At 48.0% G+C, this 16,251-nt stretch overlaps 1 protein-coding gene across 2 annotated transcripts in view; it reads right to left on the reverse strand.

The window, feature by feature from the left end:
* Positions 1–504: 504 nt before the first annotated feature.
* The window catches only part of Rimkla (ribosomal modification protein rimK like family member A), a 63,758-nt gene continuing 48,011 nt past the window's right edge, over positions 505–16,251 (reverse strand). For both annotated transcript variants that reach the window (XM_042271795.2, XM_042271794.2), the window contains 4 exons: positions 12,805–13,035; positions 9,254–9,340; positions 5,046–5,249; positions 505–2,350 (listed from right to left, as the gene is read on the reverse strand). In XM_042271795.2, coding sequence (XP_042127729.1) covers positions 1,896–2,350; positions 5,046–5,249; positions 9,254–9,340; positions 12,805–13,035 — 977 coding nt within the window. In that variant the 3' untranslated portion in view covers positions 505–1,895. The remainder of the gene's footprint in view (positions 2,351–5,045; positions 5,250–9,253; positions 9,341–12,804; positions 13,036–16,251) is intronic.

Here is a 16,251-nt window from a genome sequence, read left to right on the forward strand (position 1 = left end):
CAAGGGGACGTGTTGTCCTTTCTTAGCTGTACAGACACATTCCTCGGGTTTCAGTTCAGTGGCAGGTACCCTGGGGGTGAGACCGCGTAGAAACTACAGCTGTCAGGTGTGACATCTCTCTATGACGTGGCGCCAACGTTTTTCAGTTGTACAACTGGTGGTTGGTGAAATCTGGTTTTCACTACAATATTTTAAAGGCCAATTTCTATTGAAATGTGTTGTGAAAACATGTTCCAGTTTTGACTTTATACACATTACACTTACGGTGGAGTAAAGACAGGGATTGTGTGCCTGCGCTTACTCTTAGATGGTACCGCCTTCAAAGCAGACACCTTAAGGAAAGTGTTGCTTATTTCGGTGTAGCAGACCCAAATCGCATTTCTAGAACCCTCTTTGGAAATTGTCAACTTATATGTTTCCTCAGAGTGGGCAAATCTTTGTTCTTATGGCTAGGTCTATAATTTTTAATAGCCAAAGAGTATTTTATCTGGCAAATACAATGGGTGGTGGACAAAGAGTCTTTTATATGGCAAATACAATGGGTGGTGGAGCTTGGCACTGCCTTGGCAGGTAGCAGGAGTGGGCAGAGGGTAAAGGAAGCTAAACAGGGCCTCTTGATAAAGTTATGAGGCCTCTTTCCTTTGATGGCTTCTGAGGTAACCCCAAAGAGGAACCCTCAATGTTCTTGGCACCTGCAATAAAATAGCCCAAGAGGATGGTCTCCCAGGTAACTGCAATGAGGTAACTCCAGGATGCATTTGTTCAGATGTATTTGGCCATTGCTTGTTTTCAGTTAGACTTCCTGTGAGCAGAAACACAACACTCCATCTCTACAATCCCTCCCAAGGGAAAGATCTCATCTACTGCTAAAGTGGAAAGCACTTGGTATCATGTCTATAATAGCCCTGCTCACCCCTCCACAAATGCCCGAGTCTCCCCAATTTGGAAAAATGGGTAAGGGCAGGTTCCTGGAGCCTGGGTAGGGTAGAACATCCAGAAGCAGGGAGGAGGAACAGTCACTGTCCAGTAACTTTCGGTGGTAAAATCCCACTGGTTTCCAGATGGCAAGGGAGCAGAGTCCATTGAGAAGAAAACTCCATAGTGTTGGGTTCTAGTGCACAAGAAACAAAGTGTGTGGACACAGCTCATCCAGATGCATTTCCAGTTGAGGTCAAAGGCAGCAAAGGTGCGTGAAGCTGCTAGAGCTGGCATTAGGTGAAACGGGTATAGATTCTGAGTGGCAAAGCAATCTGTAGAAATGCCCTGTTACAAAGCAGGACATAGGCCAACCAATGAGGTCAAAGAACGTTCCATCTCACTTTCTACAAAGCGCTTCAGCGAGATGGCTAGAGAGGAAGCTCCCGAGTGTGGGAGGACTGTGGTAAGATGGTGACCGAGGGGGGGGTGGAGGAGGGGGGAGACATCCGAGGGGGAGTGGAGGAGGGGAGACATCCTCTAGCGTTCTCTGAGCATCCCACCTGCCTGCACATGCCTCCATCTCCTGGCTACCCGTGAGAACAGTGTTCCCAGGAGACAAGCTCATGTTTGGTGCTGCTAACAGCCAGGGACAGCAGCATAGAGTCGGGACCTTAAAGCCTACCACGCATCCAAGTGCTCGAAGTACACGTTGGTCTCAAACAGATCATTTGGGATGTTGTTCTTGGTGAGTGTTTTTTTTTTATATGAGTCTTCATAAAAACCACAAAGCTAGGCTATTCGTTCAAACCACTGTTAGAAAGAATGCTGAGTGCCTGGATGGGATTTTTTAGTTTCTGTGCAAATGAAATCAAATTAGTCCAGATCTTACTCACTGGACACTACTCAGGGAAGCAGTAGGATTTGGTTTAAATGCTGCCCAAAAAGCAGGAATTCACTGGAGGTCTGAAGCAATCCTGTTAATGTTGTAGCCAGGTTCGGGCAACATGGGGGGGTGGGACCCCCATTGTTTTTGCTGAGGAATCCCGGGCCTCTCCCAGTTCAGGCTCACTCTCACTAGAGGTAGACCCATTGTTGATGGTATAGACATTCTCAACTCCCTGAGCTGGAGCACAACCATTTGGCTCACTCTTTTCCCTGGGACTCGACAGCCCCGGGAGGACGGCCATCTTCCCGGTCTGCCTGTTTGGCAGCAAGGACATGGCATAGTCTGCAATGATTGCCCCCACATCTAAGTCGCATGCCTGGTCGAAGGCTAGGAAGCCGACATTGGCGTTTGCCTCACACACCGTGAAGGAGCCGTCATCCATAATGAGAAGGTCAATGCCGCAGAAATCCATGCCCAGGATGTTGGATACCTGGATAGCCAGCTGCTTGCCTTGCTCTGTCAGTGTGCACTTGACACCCACACCACCTGGGGAGAGAGCACAGCAAAGCAAAGGTGACAAGCGCCACTCCCTGGCGACCCTTCGAGAGGTCAAAGGGCTAGTGAGACAAGTACTGTTGTTCACAGTGATATTTAAATTTTAGAACGTTGGAGCTGGAGAGATGACTCAGTGGTCATCATCATATAGTAGTTAAAAGCACTGACTGAGCTTCCAGAGGACTTCACTGTATTTCCCAGCACCCATTTCGGGTGGCTCACAACTGCCTGTAACTCCAGGAGTTCCAACGTCCTCTTTGGTCCCTATGGGTACCTACACACCTATGGCATACACACATACATACAAAACTTAAAATTAAAAATAAATATTGGAAAATCACAGTAGCAGGAATCTTAAAAGTTCTGGTCAACTTCTCAGCTGGTCTTGTTTCCTCAGACTGGAAGCTTCTGTATCCTCATCCCAATGGCTCTCAGCTGAACTGCTGCTCGAAAGCCTGAAGCTTAACCAGCCACATGCTTAACCAGCCAAATGCTTTACCAGCCAAATGCTTCTAGTTTCTGGTCCTCATGCCTTATATACCTTTCTGCTTTCTACCACCACTCCCTAGGATTAAAGGCTTGCTTCCTGGGATTAAAGGTGTGATGAGTCACCATGCCTGTCTGTATCCTTGAACACATGGATTTCTGCCTCTGGAATGCCAGGATTAAAGGCGTGTGCTATCACTGCCTAACTAGTGGCTTTTCTGTTCTCTGACCCCAGATAAGTTTATTAAGGTACACAATATTTTGGTGAACACAATAACACCACAGCTTGATACATAGTGTGTATTCGAGAAATGGTTGTCAGGGAAATGAAAAATTATAATCTACCTATCATATAGTAGATAGGAACAACACATTTATAATCATTAATAATGCTGGGCTGAGCATCAGTGTCAGGGCACCTACCCAGCATGTGCAAGGCTCTGGGTTCAGTCCCCAGTACCAGAAAATAAAAGATAATAACAACAACAACAACAATAATAATAATATACTATTAACCTGGGGCCTCCACACACCACGTGTACCCACAAACACAAGGTTCCACATGTGGCTCTGCACACGGTTATTGTGTAAATGAAGACAGTCACTGAAGGGCTGAGCACAGTGTCAGACTTAACCCAGAATTTGCCTCTGTGGCCAGAGTATCTCACAAGTGTCTTGCCTACACAACTTCTGGGCCATGTGCTAGCCCAGAGCAAGAAATGACTCATAATCTCTGTCATCCAGACTCCACTGAAGACTCATGGGGCTGCTTGGGGACTTTTAGCCAAACAGGACCCAATCAGCAAATGAGCCTCTTTATTAGTCAATGAACTTGGATCATGCATCTGCTGAGTCAGGAAATAACTGTAGGGCTTTTCTCTTTCTGTTTCCTTTTTCCAAATTCATTCATCAAGGTTGGCCATAATTTTCTGTGATGGGGACAAAAACATATGTCCTTCTTGCAATGTCTCTGTTCCCCACGACAGAGAATAAGCTTTCTGAGTCAGCTAAAGAGTTCTGCATTCAGCCAAAATAGAAAGTGCAGCTTTCTGGCAGTTTTGTGCATGAAAGGAAAAGGAAATCTTCAATTAAAATGTGAGAGAAAATACTATGTTCCTTTTGACCACAGACTTTGTTCAGGGCCTGGGTATGGTGGACTTTTCAAGCTGCAACATAACCTTGCCATCTACAAAGTTCACACTTAAGAATTGCAATCAAGTCACACACACACACACACACACACACACACACACACACACACACACACACACACTGCAAGAAAAAAAATCTCAATGTTTTAAGTAAGTTTGTGCCTTTGCGCTGGGCTGCATTCACAGTTCCAGGGGCTCTCGGGTCACAGGGTGGACACACCTGTAAGGCCTTTGGTAATCTGAGCGGCTGCAGTTTTCAAAGCTGTCTTCTTACCTCCTTCCTTGTGCTTCCATGCTTTACTCAAATGGACTTTTGTGGCGATACATTGCTTATAATCTAGGAAATAAAGCTTGCCTGAAGATGAGAGGACAGAGCCAGCCACAGAGGCCAGACAGTGGTAGCACACACAATTTTAATCCTAGCACTCAAGAGGCAGAGAATCTGTCTGGATTTCTGTGAGTTCAAGGCCACACTGGGCTACACGAGATTAATCCAGCCTAAAAGAGAAATAAAGCCGGGCAGTGGTGGCACATACCTTTAACTCCAGCATTTGGGATCACACACCTTTAATCCCAGAAGTAGGAGGGTTGAGACAGGAAGTGATATGACTGGGCAGAGAAAGGAATATAAAGCAGGAGGAGACAGGAATTCATGCTTTTTCAGGCTGAGGTGGTGGCTGTGGCTTGCTCTGCTTCTCTGATCTTTCAGCTTTCACCTTGATACCTGGCTCCAGGTTTTTAATTATTGGAGCATTTAGGATTCATGCAACAGACTTTTCCCCAAACACTGGTCTCTCCCTTTTCAACCCTGACGTTAAGTCCTAACATCTGCACAATTTGTCATACTTTAGTGTCTTGACACCCAGGACTGTGTCTTCTGGCAAGGACACCCAGACCTTGACTTCCTGCTCCTCCCCTGGCCTCCTTATGGCCATAAAAGGTTCCTCTCTCATTCTCCGGGAGATTCACAGTCAGTAGAAGGTCCATGCTTACTGAGACCCAACAGCCCAGGGAGGTCCCGGGACCCTCTCAAGCCTTCCCCATCTTACCTAGAAAGCAGTTGCTCTGCATGCGGCCATCCGTGGAGCAGCGCAGCATGGAGCCGATCACCTGGCCGCCCACCACCACCACCCGGATGTCCTTCCCATGTGACTCCTTCACATACTTCTGGAACAGGTAGGGCACGTCATGGCGGACCAGATGGCAGATGTCAGAGAGGTGATGCTTGTCTCTAGCCAGAAAAACAGCTTTCCCTTCAAGAAGAAAGATAAAGAGCAAGAGCTGGAGAAGCTGTACACCTGTCTTTGTGGTCCTACCTCCCCGCCCTAAACAGGTACCAACTTTCTGGAACTTTCCATGTATTGGGCCCCTCCCATTTCTCTTAATGAGACTCTTCTTAATCAAAGAGCACTGAATTTTATTTTCTTCAGATTTTAACATCTTTCTCCCCACATCCATGTTGGTTTTTTTTTTTTTTTTTTTTTTTGGAGACAGGGTCTTACTTTGTATATAACCCATGCTGCCCTAAAATTAAATTCCCGATCCTCTGATCCTAGCTTTCCAGAATGCTGAGACTACAGGAGTTTCCTGAGCCTGCTCTTTTTTCAAAATGAAACTGTAACATATTCCGGAAACTCAGATAAGGGGACAAAACAAGATCTCAAGACTCCTATAGTAGTCATCAGTGCTTCCCACCACCCTCGGGTGCCACAGAGCCTGTGTCTAGCTCTCTTTCTCTGCTCTAGACCCCACACTGGCTTAGTATACAGGGAGACACCCATCTGTATTTACAGATTAATTGATTGCGCACAGTTGAGAGGAATCTCAAGTGTGGATGGAAAAAGTCTCAAGGAGGACAACCACACCACAGTAAGAGGCCCTCAAGGTCCCTGCTACTGCCACAAGACAGGCCTGTGGGCTCACAGGAGGGAACCTCGGCCAGACACACTTCCAACTTTCATTTTTGTGTGGTGTGTGCATGCATTCACATGTATGTCTATGTGGGAGGGTGTGGAGGCCAGAGATCAATGTCAGGTGCCTTGCTCTCATGTTCCCCACCGTGTGTGTGTGTGTGTGTGTGTGTGTGTGTGTGTGATACATATGTACAGTGATGTACAGTGCATGCGTGTGAGCATGATGGTACGTGCACCTACGCATACATGTGTTGCCAGAGGAAGGTGTTTTGTGTCTTCCCCTCTCAGTCTCCACCTTGCTGCCCTGAGACAGGGTCTTCGACTGAACTAGAAGCTGGTTGTTTTGGCTGGCTGGCTAGTCGGCCAGCTCCCAGGATCCACCTGTCTCTATCCACTCCACCATCTACTGGGGGTCAGGGCATGTCAGACACACCTAGCTTTTGACATGGCTGCTGAGGTTTCAAACTCAGGCGCTTACGTTCACACAGGAAGTATTTTATCTACGGAGCCACCTCCACCATCTCCTCAGCTCCTCCACGTTACTTTTTGACCCAGGGTTTCTCACTGGGATCTGGATCACCCATTAGCCAAAATTAATGATCCTTGTGTCTCTGCGTCTCCAGAGCGAGGGTTCTGGGCATGCACCGCCTCACTTAGCTTTTTATGGGGGTGCTGGGGAGCCAAACCAAGGCCTTCATGCTTATTCAGCGGGCACTTTGCCAACTGAGCCGTCTTCCCAGTTCCCCGTTTCTTCCTTTTAAGTGGATAAAATGTATTATTTGTCTGATGTGGGATGTCTTTCTGTACGCTGTGAATATGTGTTGCTCCCACTGGCTAATTAATAAAGCTGCTTTGGCCTATGGCAAGGCAGGATGGAGCCAGGTGGGAAATCCAAGCAGAGATGCAGGGAGAAGAAGGGCAGAGTCAGGGAGACGTCAGACAGCCGCCAGAGGAGCAAGATGCCAGCAGACCGGTAACGCCACAGCTATGTGGCAATACTTAAATTAATAGAAACGGGCTAATTTAAATGTAAGAGCTAGCTAATATTAAGCCTGAGCCATCGGCCAAACACTTATAAATATTATTAAGCCTCTGAATGATTATTTTATAAGCGGCTGCGGGACCTGGCGGGACACAGAAAAGTCTCTGGCTACACTTGGCCATCCTCACTTTATCCTGCAGAGAATGGCTCCACTCTGTGGCGCTCTGGGCGGGCATTCCTCTGTGACTCTGAAGCTCTTGTTTGCTGCTGGAATCATCTGTGTCCCTGCAAGCCCCCAGCACCTGCTATTTATACCTGCATCTCAGTGCACAGGTCTGAGCAGCATTCCCAGAAGGTTTGCCCTGAAAATCTGGCATGAGCATGCATGACTGGGCAGTCTTTTAGGCCAAAACAGAAAAGAAATGCTTTCCGCAGCACCCGTATAACCAGCAGGCATCCTGTGCATATCTATAACTCCAGCGCTAAGAATGGTGGAGACAGGAGGATCACTGGGTTTGCTGCCTGCCAGACAAGTTGAAAAAATCTGAGCTCTCTGTTGAGCTCTTTAGAGAGACCTAGCCTCAAAGCAGTGAGGTGGAGTGTGAGAGAGGAGGATACCGACACCTTCCTATGGGTTCTGTGCATGCCATGTGAACGTGCGTGCATACACACACACACACACACACACACACACACACACACACACACACACACACACACAGCATTCAGGGCTGGAAATGTAGCGTGGTGGTGGAGTGCTCAGCAAGCACACTAAAAGCCCTGACTTCGACCTTCAGTACTGTAAAGATAAAACAGACTGTAATATTTAATCATTCCTGAAGTGACGGAATCCCAGACGCCTAATGAAATTTGAGGAGAGGAAGCAAGTTATTTGAAGATGTCCAAGTGGCAGGTAATAGGAAGTGTACAGTTAGGTGGGCAGCCAGTGTCCACTGGAGAGTGGTACGTGTGTGCATGCGTGTGTGTGTGTGTGTGTGTGTGTGTGTGTGTGTGTGTGTGTGTGTGTTAATGGGATATAATGGCCCAGATTTAAAAACAGAAATGAGGGGATGGAGAGATGGTTCCGTGGTTATAGCACTAGATGCTCCTCCAGAAGACATAGGTTCGATTCCCAGAACCCACAGGGTGGCTCACAACTGTAATTCCAGTTCTAAGGGATACCATACCCTCTCTGGCCTCCACAGGAACTGCATACATGTGGCACACAGATACAGGCAAGTAAAACACTCATACACACAGAAATCAATTAACTTTTTTAAAAGTTTAAAAACGGAAATGAAAAAGGTTGAGTGAGCTTCTCCCGTTCCTCAGGCTCAAAGGAGCCCACGGACATGTCTGTTCACAAACCCTGCAATGTGATGGTCTGCACTGACTGTTTCTCTGGGTGTCTACATCACAGCAAGGGTCAACTTGCATCTGTTTAGGCTGCTGCATCTTCCTCCAGAAGCCTGGAGCCCAAGTGTCCTATGCCATCTGCATCACACATACAACAGCAGGAGGGCTCCTCTCTCCTGAAGAGATCTCTGCCACACCTCTGGTCTGCACTGAGCACTGTGGCAGGACTTAGAGCCGTGGTCGCCTAAGACCGTTGGAAAACTTAGATACTTACATTATGATTCATAACAGTAGTAAAATCCCAGTTATGAGCTAGCAACAGAAATAATTTTTATGGCTGGGTGGGTGGGTGGGGGGTCACCACAACATGAGGAACTGTATTAAAGGGCCACAGGTCAGGAAGATTAAGAACCAGTGCCTTATGGAAACAGGTGCCCAGGGCCTGGTCCCCACCCTGAGGATCATTCAAAACTAGAACTGCCAAGCAGCTCAGCGCTGCACTAGAAGAGCAAAATGCTACCAAAACAAAATAGAAGAACTGATTGTGTCTGAAGGAAAAAAAAAAAGGAGGGAGGCCAGGGGTGTGCCGAGAGAAGAAATGATGTCAGGAGCTGGCCTTAACAGATGAGCAAAGACCGGACTCCAGTGAAGTCGAGAGAGCAGATGATTACGGGGCAGAGTGTACACAGTCTCTCTGGTGAGTGAGGACAGCCTGGAGTGGAAGAGGCCATCTGCACAGGCCTTGACGCCATCACGGGGAACCTGGACTTAGTCTAAGGTAACGTGGGGACTTGGGAGGGTGTTCAGCAAGGAGGAACAGATCTGTTCCTGAGAAAGAGCAGATGTGCCGGCCGTGGACTTGAGAATCTAATCTGCTCAGGGGGGTCCAGGGAGAGATGGGAGCCTGACAAACGGACAGAGGAGCCTGACAGAGCAGACAGAAGACACTGTGAGTGTGCACAGCATGCCCGTGCCCAGAACTGCAGTTCCCAGCAGCGCCACTGACCCCGGTGTCCCCGTGTGCTCTTCACCACCACTGGGTAGCCCAGGGGCTCTGCTTCATCGATCATTTTAGAAAAGTCTTCATGGCCACCTGCCAAGAAAGAGCAAGAATCAATAAAGTGTTGGCGATGGGGCAGAGGCTGGCCGCTTGCTCCCTCAGAATGCTCTGATGAAGTCTATCCAAATCCATCCAAACCCAGCAGACATAAATACACAGCTGTCATGTGCAAGGCCGGGACTGAGGAAAGCTACTACCAGTCACACTGTCTACATGGAAATGTCACACCAGCTATTCTAATCCTCACAGCATTCTCATGGTCAGTCGGTTCCTTCACAATGTCTGTGGGAGCAGAATCCCAGGATGGTGTGCCAGGAACCTACCCTTCCAGGTGAACATTCCTCTCTGCAGTCCCTTCTCTTGAGTGGGAGAGAGGCCAGTGACTCTGGGAGCACAGGCTGTCACTCCTGGGATTACATTAATAATCTATTACCCTGGAGCCCATCGAAGCAGGGGAGGTCAACGATCCTTGGTGGGCCTGCTCTAACCAGGTGAACCTTTTAAAAGGAAACAGAACTTCAGAGAGTTTTCTGTTGGCCTTGAAGGAGGAAAGTGCCAAGCTGTGGGGAGGGCCATGTAGCAGGCAATAGGAGGCAGCTTCTAGGGCCTGTGATTGGCTCCCTGTTGATGGCTAATAAGGAAGTGGGGACCCGCTCTGTCACCTCCTCAGAGGTCTTGTGCCATCAGAATGTTCCTTTCTGGCTCGCCTTTCCAGACCTCCCTTCAGAGAGCCGCAGAATATGGCATTTAAAATGTTTTAATAACTTAGAAAAATTTTCTTTTTTGTTATAACTATGAGACATGTCGGCTCCTGGCAGTACCACTCTACTTCAGAGAAAATATGGGCATTGAAGAAACTGCATATGGAGTTAACGTTCATTGTGGCAAAAGTTAGCCACTGGACAACAAAGTATCCTTGAATCGACTGCTGACAAACAGGACAGACAGGACATGAAACAAAGGACTACCGATTCTTGCCAAAATAAGTGTGGTTACAATGTTTTGTTTTGGCAAGTGTGGTTAGAAAACATTCTAGTTTCCTTACATGATGAATTCCATCCCATACTAAACAAACGGGCCCCACAGCATCCCTCCACTGCAACTCTGCTACCCACCATCAGGCTGCTTGGAGCTACAGGTTTCCATCACTTTGCTCCCCTTCAGTTCTTCAGGCCTCTCATGGTGGCTACTCTCCCCGTCACTGAACGGAAGGAGTCTTCTTGTCCTATAGGAGCCACATGGGCTTCTGATGACGCCATCCTTCCCAGTGGCCTCTGTGACCTCTCTGCTTTCCCCTCTCACTTCTCAGACTGCATCCACCTAGTTCCCTTTATAAGCTCACCTTTATCCATTCCCTAAAAGATTCCTTCCCCCCCCCAATTTTATGTTTTATTCTTTTGTTTTGAGATGATCTCACTTTGTAGCCTCGTATGGTGGTTTGAATAGGAATGGCCCCCCTAGACTTTGTCTGAATGTGTGTTTGAATGCTTGGTCAATAGCGAATGTCGCTGTTGGGAGGCGTGGTCTTGTTGGAGGAAGTGTGTCACTGTGGAGGTGGGCTCTGAGGTCTCATATATGCTCAAGCTACTCCCAGTGTGGCCCAGTTTATTTCCTGTGGCCTGTGGATCCAGATGTAGAATTCTCAGCTCCTTCTCCAGCACCACGTCTTTCTTGCATGCTGCCATGACGATAATGGACTGAACCCCTGAAACTGTAAACCAGTCCCAATGAAATGTTTCCCTTTATCAGAGTTGCTGTGGTCATGGTGTCTCTTTACAGTAACGGAAACCCTACCTAAGACACCCAGGCTGACCTCAAACTTATGATTCTCCTGCCTCAGCCTCCCAAGAGCCAAGATTACAGGCATGTGTCACCACACACAGCTCCATTTTACCTTTTCACTGCAGTAAAGATGTAAAACACAAGCATCCCATGTCCAACCCCTTCAGTGGACCCTTAGCCTCCTGCTCATTCATCCTTCATGCTCACACTGAGTGATTCCTATGCCTGTCACTTCACTCAGCATAACAGCGGCTTCCAAATCCTCGTCCCCGCCTTCAGAGCCCACTGCTCACCGCCTCCCACTCATCTTCCCTCACCCAGACTGTAAATGTCTCAAACAGACCAAGTTCTCCACTGAAATCCTCTCCCCTGCCAGCTGCTCACCCTGACAACCAGTTTGCTTCTTCCTCCTGTTTCCAGTTCAGTCCGTGAGTGCGCTGGCACCTGGTGACCCAAGCCAGAACCTGGTCACCTTGATTCCTCCCCAGACCCTCTAGAATCAATCAGTCACTCTGCTGTATAATGTCTACTGCCCTCACAATTCCTGAGTCTGCTCACATAGCTACCAGTTTGCAACACCATCCCTCACTCATTGAAGAACACCATCCCTCACTCATTGAAGAACACCATCCCTCACTCATTGAAGAACACCATCCCTTACTCATTGAAGAACACCATCCCTCACTCACTGCTGTCTACCCTGTCTCAGTCTTGTGTAATTCTCTCTCCGTGTGGTGGCCAAAGGGATCTGAAGGGTGACTCTGATTAGATACTCCCTGATCAGAAGCCTCCTGTTAATCTTGGGGTACCACTATCTCCTCGGCACGCTGCTTGCAGCACCCTCTTTTCTTCCCGATCTTAGGCCTCAATTCTCTCTCGAGCATCCTTAACCTTCTGCAGCCACCGGCGATACAGCTAATCATGTTCTCTTCGCTTCTGGCTCTTTTTCGGCTCTCAGTTCCTGGCCCTGCTTTTCACAGGCTATCTTTAGCTTAGTGGATGCTCCCTCTTTAAGGAGATGGTCCTTGACGTCTGATCACTGTGGTCACAGCTCTCTGATAAACTTTTGTACCACCCAAGGGCAGTGACTCTCCACCTCAACACTGACCTTCTGCATGGGCATTGCCTGTCTATTTGTGGCCTTTCGTTTATGATGCCCTGGGAATGGCCTGGGGGTGGTATTGTTCTAGCCCAGAGCTTCTGCAGTGATTTGAAAAAGAATGTCCCCATAAGTTTATATATTTGAATGCTTAGTCACCAGGGAGTAGGGGGAATTCTTTGATAGGATGTACAGGGTTAGGAGGCGTGGCCTTGTTGGAGGAAGTGTGTCAAAGTGGGGGCTGTGTCTTCTTTTCCTTGCCTGTGGATCGGGAAGTACCTCTTAACTACTTCTCCAGCACCATGCCTGCCTGCCCGACTGCCTGCCTGCCGCCATCCATGGTCCTCACCATGATGATAATGGACTAAATCTCTGAAACTGTAAACAAGCCCCAGTTAAATGCTTTCTGTTACAAGAGTTGCCTTGGGCATAGAACAGTGAGCAACTAAGCCAGTTCACACAGAAGGGCTAGCCAGCAGTCAATATGTTAATTCCTCAAAGATTAAACAGATTCATCAGAAAAAGCAACCAGAGATGCAGGAAAGGCTTCTGGGGGAGAAAAGAGACACACCAGCGTTTTGGAAATGGGTTATAAATGTGTTTTGGGGAGACTCACCATAGGAGAAGGTGTCTGGCATGGGGACCCCATGTCCAGCCAGCTCTTGGAAAGTCCAAAACTTGTTGATGCAGTTTAAGATGCTCTGAGGACGATTGACCAAGCGACAGCCCAGCTTCTCCAGGTGCCTCAGGATGGTGATTTCGCTATCCGACTGGACGGAGGGCGTGGACACCCGTACAACCACCACATCGGGGAAGGTGGTCAGGGGTTTCTGGCTCAGCTGCAGGCCTGCAACCAAGGGCTAGAGTGAGCTCTGCGCTTGCCAGGGCTTTGCACTTCCAGAGCTCATCTGGCCAGAAGGGAGCCTCAAAACAGCCGCGTGGGCATCCTGGTGGATGCGGCAAGGCAGAAGACAGCACCATCCTCTGACAAACGGGCAGAGCGTGATTATGATACAAGGAATGAGCAGAGAAAGAGAATGCAATGCATCAAGAGTGTTGCAAGTTAGAAAAGTCAGTCCACAGCGGTCAGAACCTGCTTCTCATGGGGCTAGGACTGCTCTGGGCCAGTGGTTTGGGAGGCTGATGGCTTCAGGCAGAGGCATCAGTGCCGCCCATTTTTGGAATCCTTACACTCTTTGGTGACTGAACCTTAGGAAAAATCTACTGGCTGAAACATTATGCAACCACTTCCATATCATTTTTTTTTTTTTTAATCGGACCTTATGATGTAGCCCAGACTAGCTCAAACTCAAGATCCTTCTGCCTCAGGGGCTGAGATTCCAGGCCTATGCTATACCTCATGCATACAGTTACATTTCATATGTGCCAATGTCGATGTTAGATGGGGAAACAGAACTCTAGCGGTGCTATGTAAAGTGCCTGCCTAACATGTGCGAGATTCAACCCCCAGCTCAGTCTGAACTCATTTAACAGAGGGGCAAAAGAAATCCCAACACTGCCCCCTCCACCACCTCAGGATTGAAAATAACTAATTCATTATATTCTCAACTATGTAAATAGATGTGGGTTGGAAAAGGAGAAAAGAAACACACATTTTAACAGTGAAAATAGGGCTACAAGTAATTTCTTTTTTTCTTGAGACAGGGTCTTGCTATGTAGCCCTGGCTAGCCTGGCACTCACTATATAGCCCATGTGGCTTTGCCTCATGGCAACACTCCTGCCTCAGTACCCCAAGTGACATCACAGACATGAGCTCCTACGACCAGCTCTTTGTATTTTCTCTTTATCTGAATTTTCCAAAATGTCTTTTCAAGTATATAGTGTATTTATCACAAAACCAAAATTTAAAATGCCTAAGAAAAATCAATTCAATACTTAATAAGTATTGGGCTCAATATTCATTAAATGACACTTATTGAAAGAAACTGTAACACACACAAGTGAGAAGATCTGAGGCTGTCTACCTTACTCTGGACTAATCAAGGACTCAACTTGATGTGAAGACGCAAGAGGACCCTGAGCACCTACAGGTTTCTGAAGGAATTCTGCACAGAAGAACTTTCTGGCTTGCCTCGCATGACACCAAGGGGTAGAGCTAGCCATGAGATGATTTTTGTCGATGTGTTTTGTGCTGACTCCAGTCCCTGGAACACTGCCTGGTGCTTGGTAGGCACTTGATAGTTGTTGAATTGAGCAGAAGTGGCAGGAAGACAGATTCAGGCTTCTCCAAGTTCAGATACTCTTCCACTCCTTTTAAATAGAGTGGGCACTCAAAGATAGCACAGAGGGAACACAAGGAGTAGAGGCAACCATACACACTGCTTGGTGTCTCTCAGCTCTGACACCCTAGGGTTTGTCTGACTCCAGGCACCCAGCACCTGGGATGGAGTGAGGGAGGTGGGACACCCAGCATCTATGGTGCACCCAGCCCCTGGGATGGAATGAGGGAGGCAGGACACCTAGCATGTACAGTGCACCCAGCCCCTGGGATGGAGTGAGGGAGACAGGACACCCAGCATCTATGGTGCACCCAGCCCCTGGGATGGAGTGAGGGAGGCAGGACACCCAGCATCTATGGTGCACCCAGCCCCTGGGATGGAGTGACGGAGGTGGGGCATGGAATGTGTGAGGCCATGAGAATTGAGTTTCAGGACTTCCTAGGTCCGTCTCCCTCCTAACCAACCTCAAAGGAATTTCCCAAATGCTCTAAAGAAAACCTTTGAAGTGCAATCTACAGACCCACTTTACAGGTGGCTTGAACTTAGACACCTTTTATACATATTGCACCCAAACCAAAATGTACACCTGAAGCCATACTTTCTCCCTCAGGGATTGAGGTGTGGGGCGTTGCTCAATGGTAGAATGCTTGCTGCCTTGTCTGAGGGCCTGAGTTCCTGGTTCTCCTTAGACGGTGCCATGCCACACACCAGGGGACAGCACTACTTCCTAAACTCGACATGGTGGCACATAGCCACAGTCTCAGCCCTCGGGATGTTGAGGCAGGAGGATAAAGAGTTCAAAGACTGCTTGGGCTACATGGCAATGACAACAGTGAGTGTCTCAACATCGAAGTTGTAAGCTGAGAAAAAAGAAAAATCTCTATAACAAAAACCAAGCAAGCAAAAAGCAAGCCATTCACAGAAAGGACTGCGTGGCTCTAACTTACAAGTCAGCCATTCCAGGGGATGCTTCACTGATTATTTTAAGGTGTGCATGTACAGGGACAGTTCTTAAGCCACATTTTTCTCGGCACTCTTGCTGATGCGGTGAGCCCAGCAGACGGAACTGTCTCGGGGCTAGTCTATAAAAAGCACCTGGGTTAGCTTCATTAGGCCACCCGAAACGGGATTGTTTAAAGCTGCCTTGCCTGCCTTGTGAGAAATCCCCTCTCCCTTCGGCCCTCAAAACACGTAATCGGAGAGTGGAGACAAGGCAAAGCTGGAAGAAAAAGAAAGTTATTCACATTGATCAAAATGGTGAACGAGTATGGAATGCCCAGCACATCATTATGCAGTGAGACAGAGAGGCCAAAAAACGCTTTGAAAACCAACAAAATGCTACAGACATGAGGCACTGGCATTGTAATGGCACAGACATTCCAATAAGCAAGGTAGGACAACTTTTCTTTTCCACTCAATGAGAAAATAGCTTGGCAACAGAAAAGCGACCTAGAGAAGCCAGAAGCAAGAGAAACATCCAGCTTTTAAATCCCAGCTTGAGCCCACGGACAAACACACTTCCACACAGTAAGAAAAGAATCCAGTCCATTTCTACAAATACCGACCACAGTGCACAGAGAGAGCTCAGCCTCTATAAGCAGCGGCACAGACACCTAGGAAGTCTTACCAGGACTTCATCTCTCTTCTCCAAAGGCAAATCTTTGGGCCTGGCTCATTCCCACTGACGCCTTTAACAAACGAAGAATGCAATGGGTTAAAGTGGGACCCAAAGGGCTCCGCCAGGCATGAAGACAGGTCTGATGTCTGACTATGCTGCTGTCTAGCCCTGGGCAGAGGGATCTGTTGGGTTGGGGGTTACACC

Source organism: Peromyscus maniculatus, chromosome 2 (genome assembly GCF_049852395.1).
Source record: "Peromyscus maniculatus bairdii isolate BWxNUB_F1_BW_parent chromosome 2, HU_Pman_BW_mat_3.1, whole genome shotgun sequence".
In the NCBI taxonomy this organism is placed as follows: domain Eukaryota; kingdom Metazoa; phylum Chordata; class Mammalia; order Rodentia; family Cricetidae; genus Peromyscus; species Peromyscus maniculatus.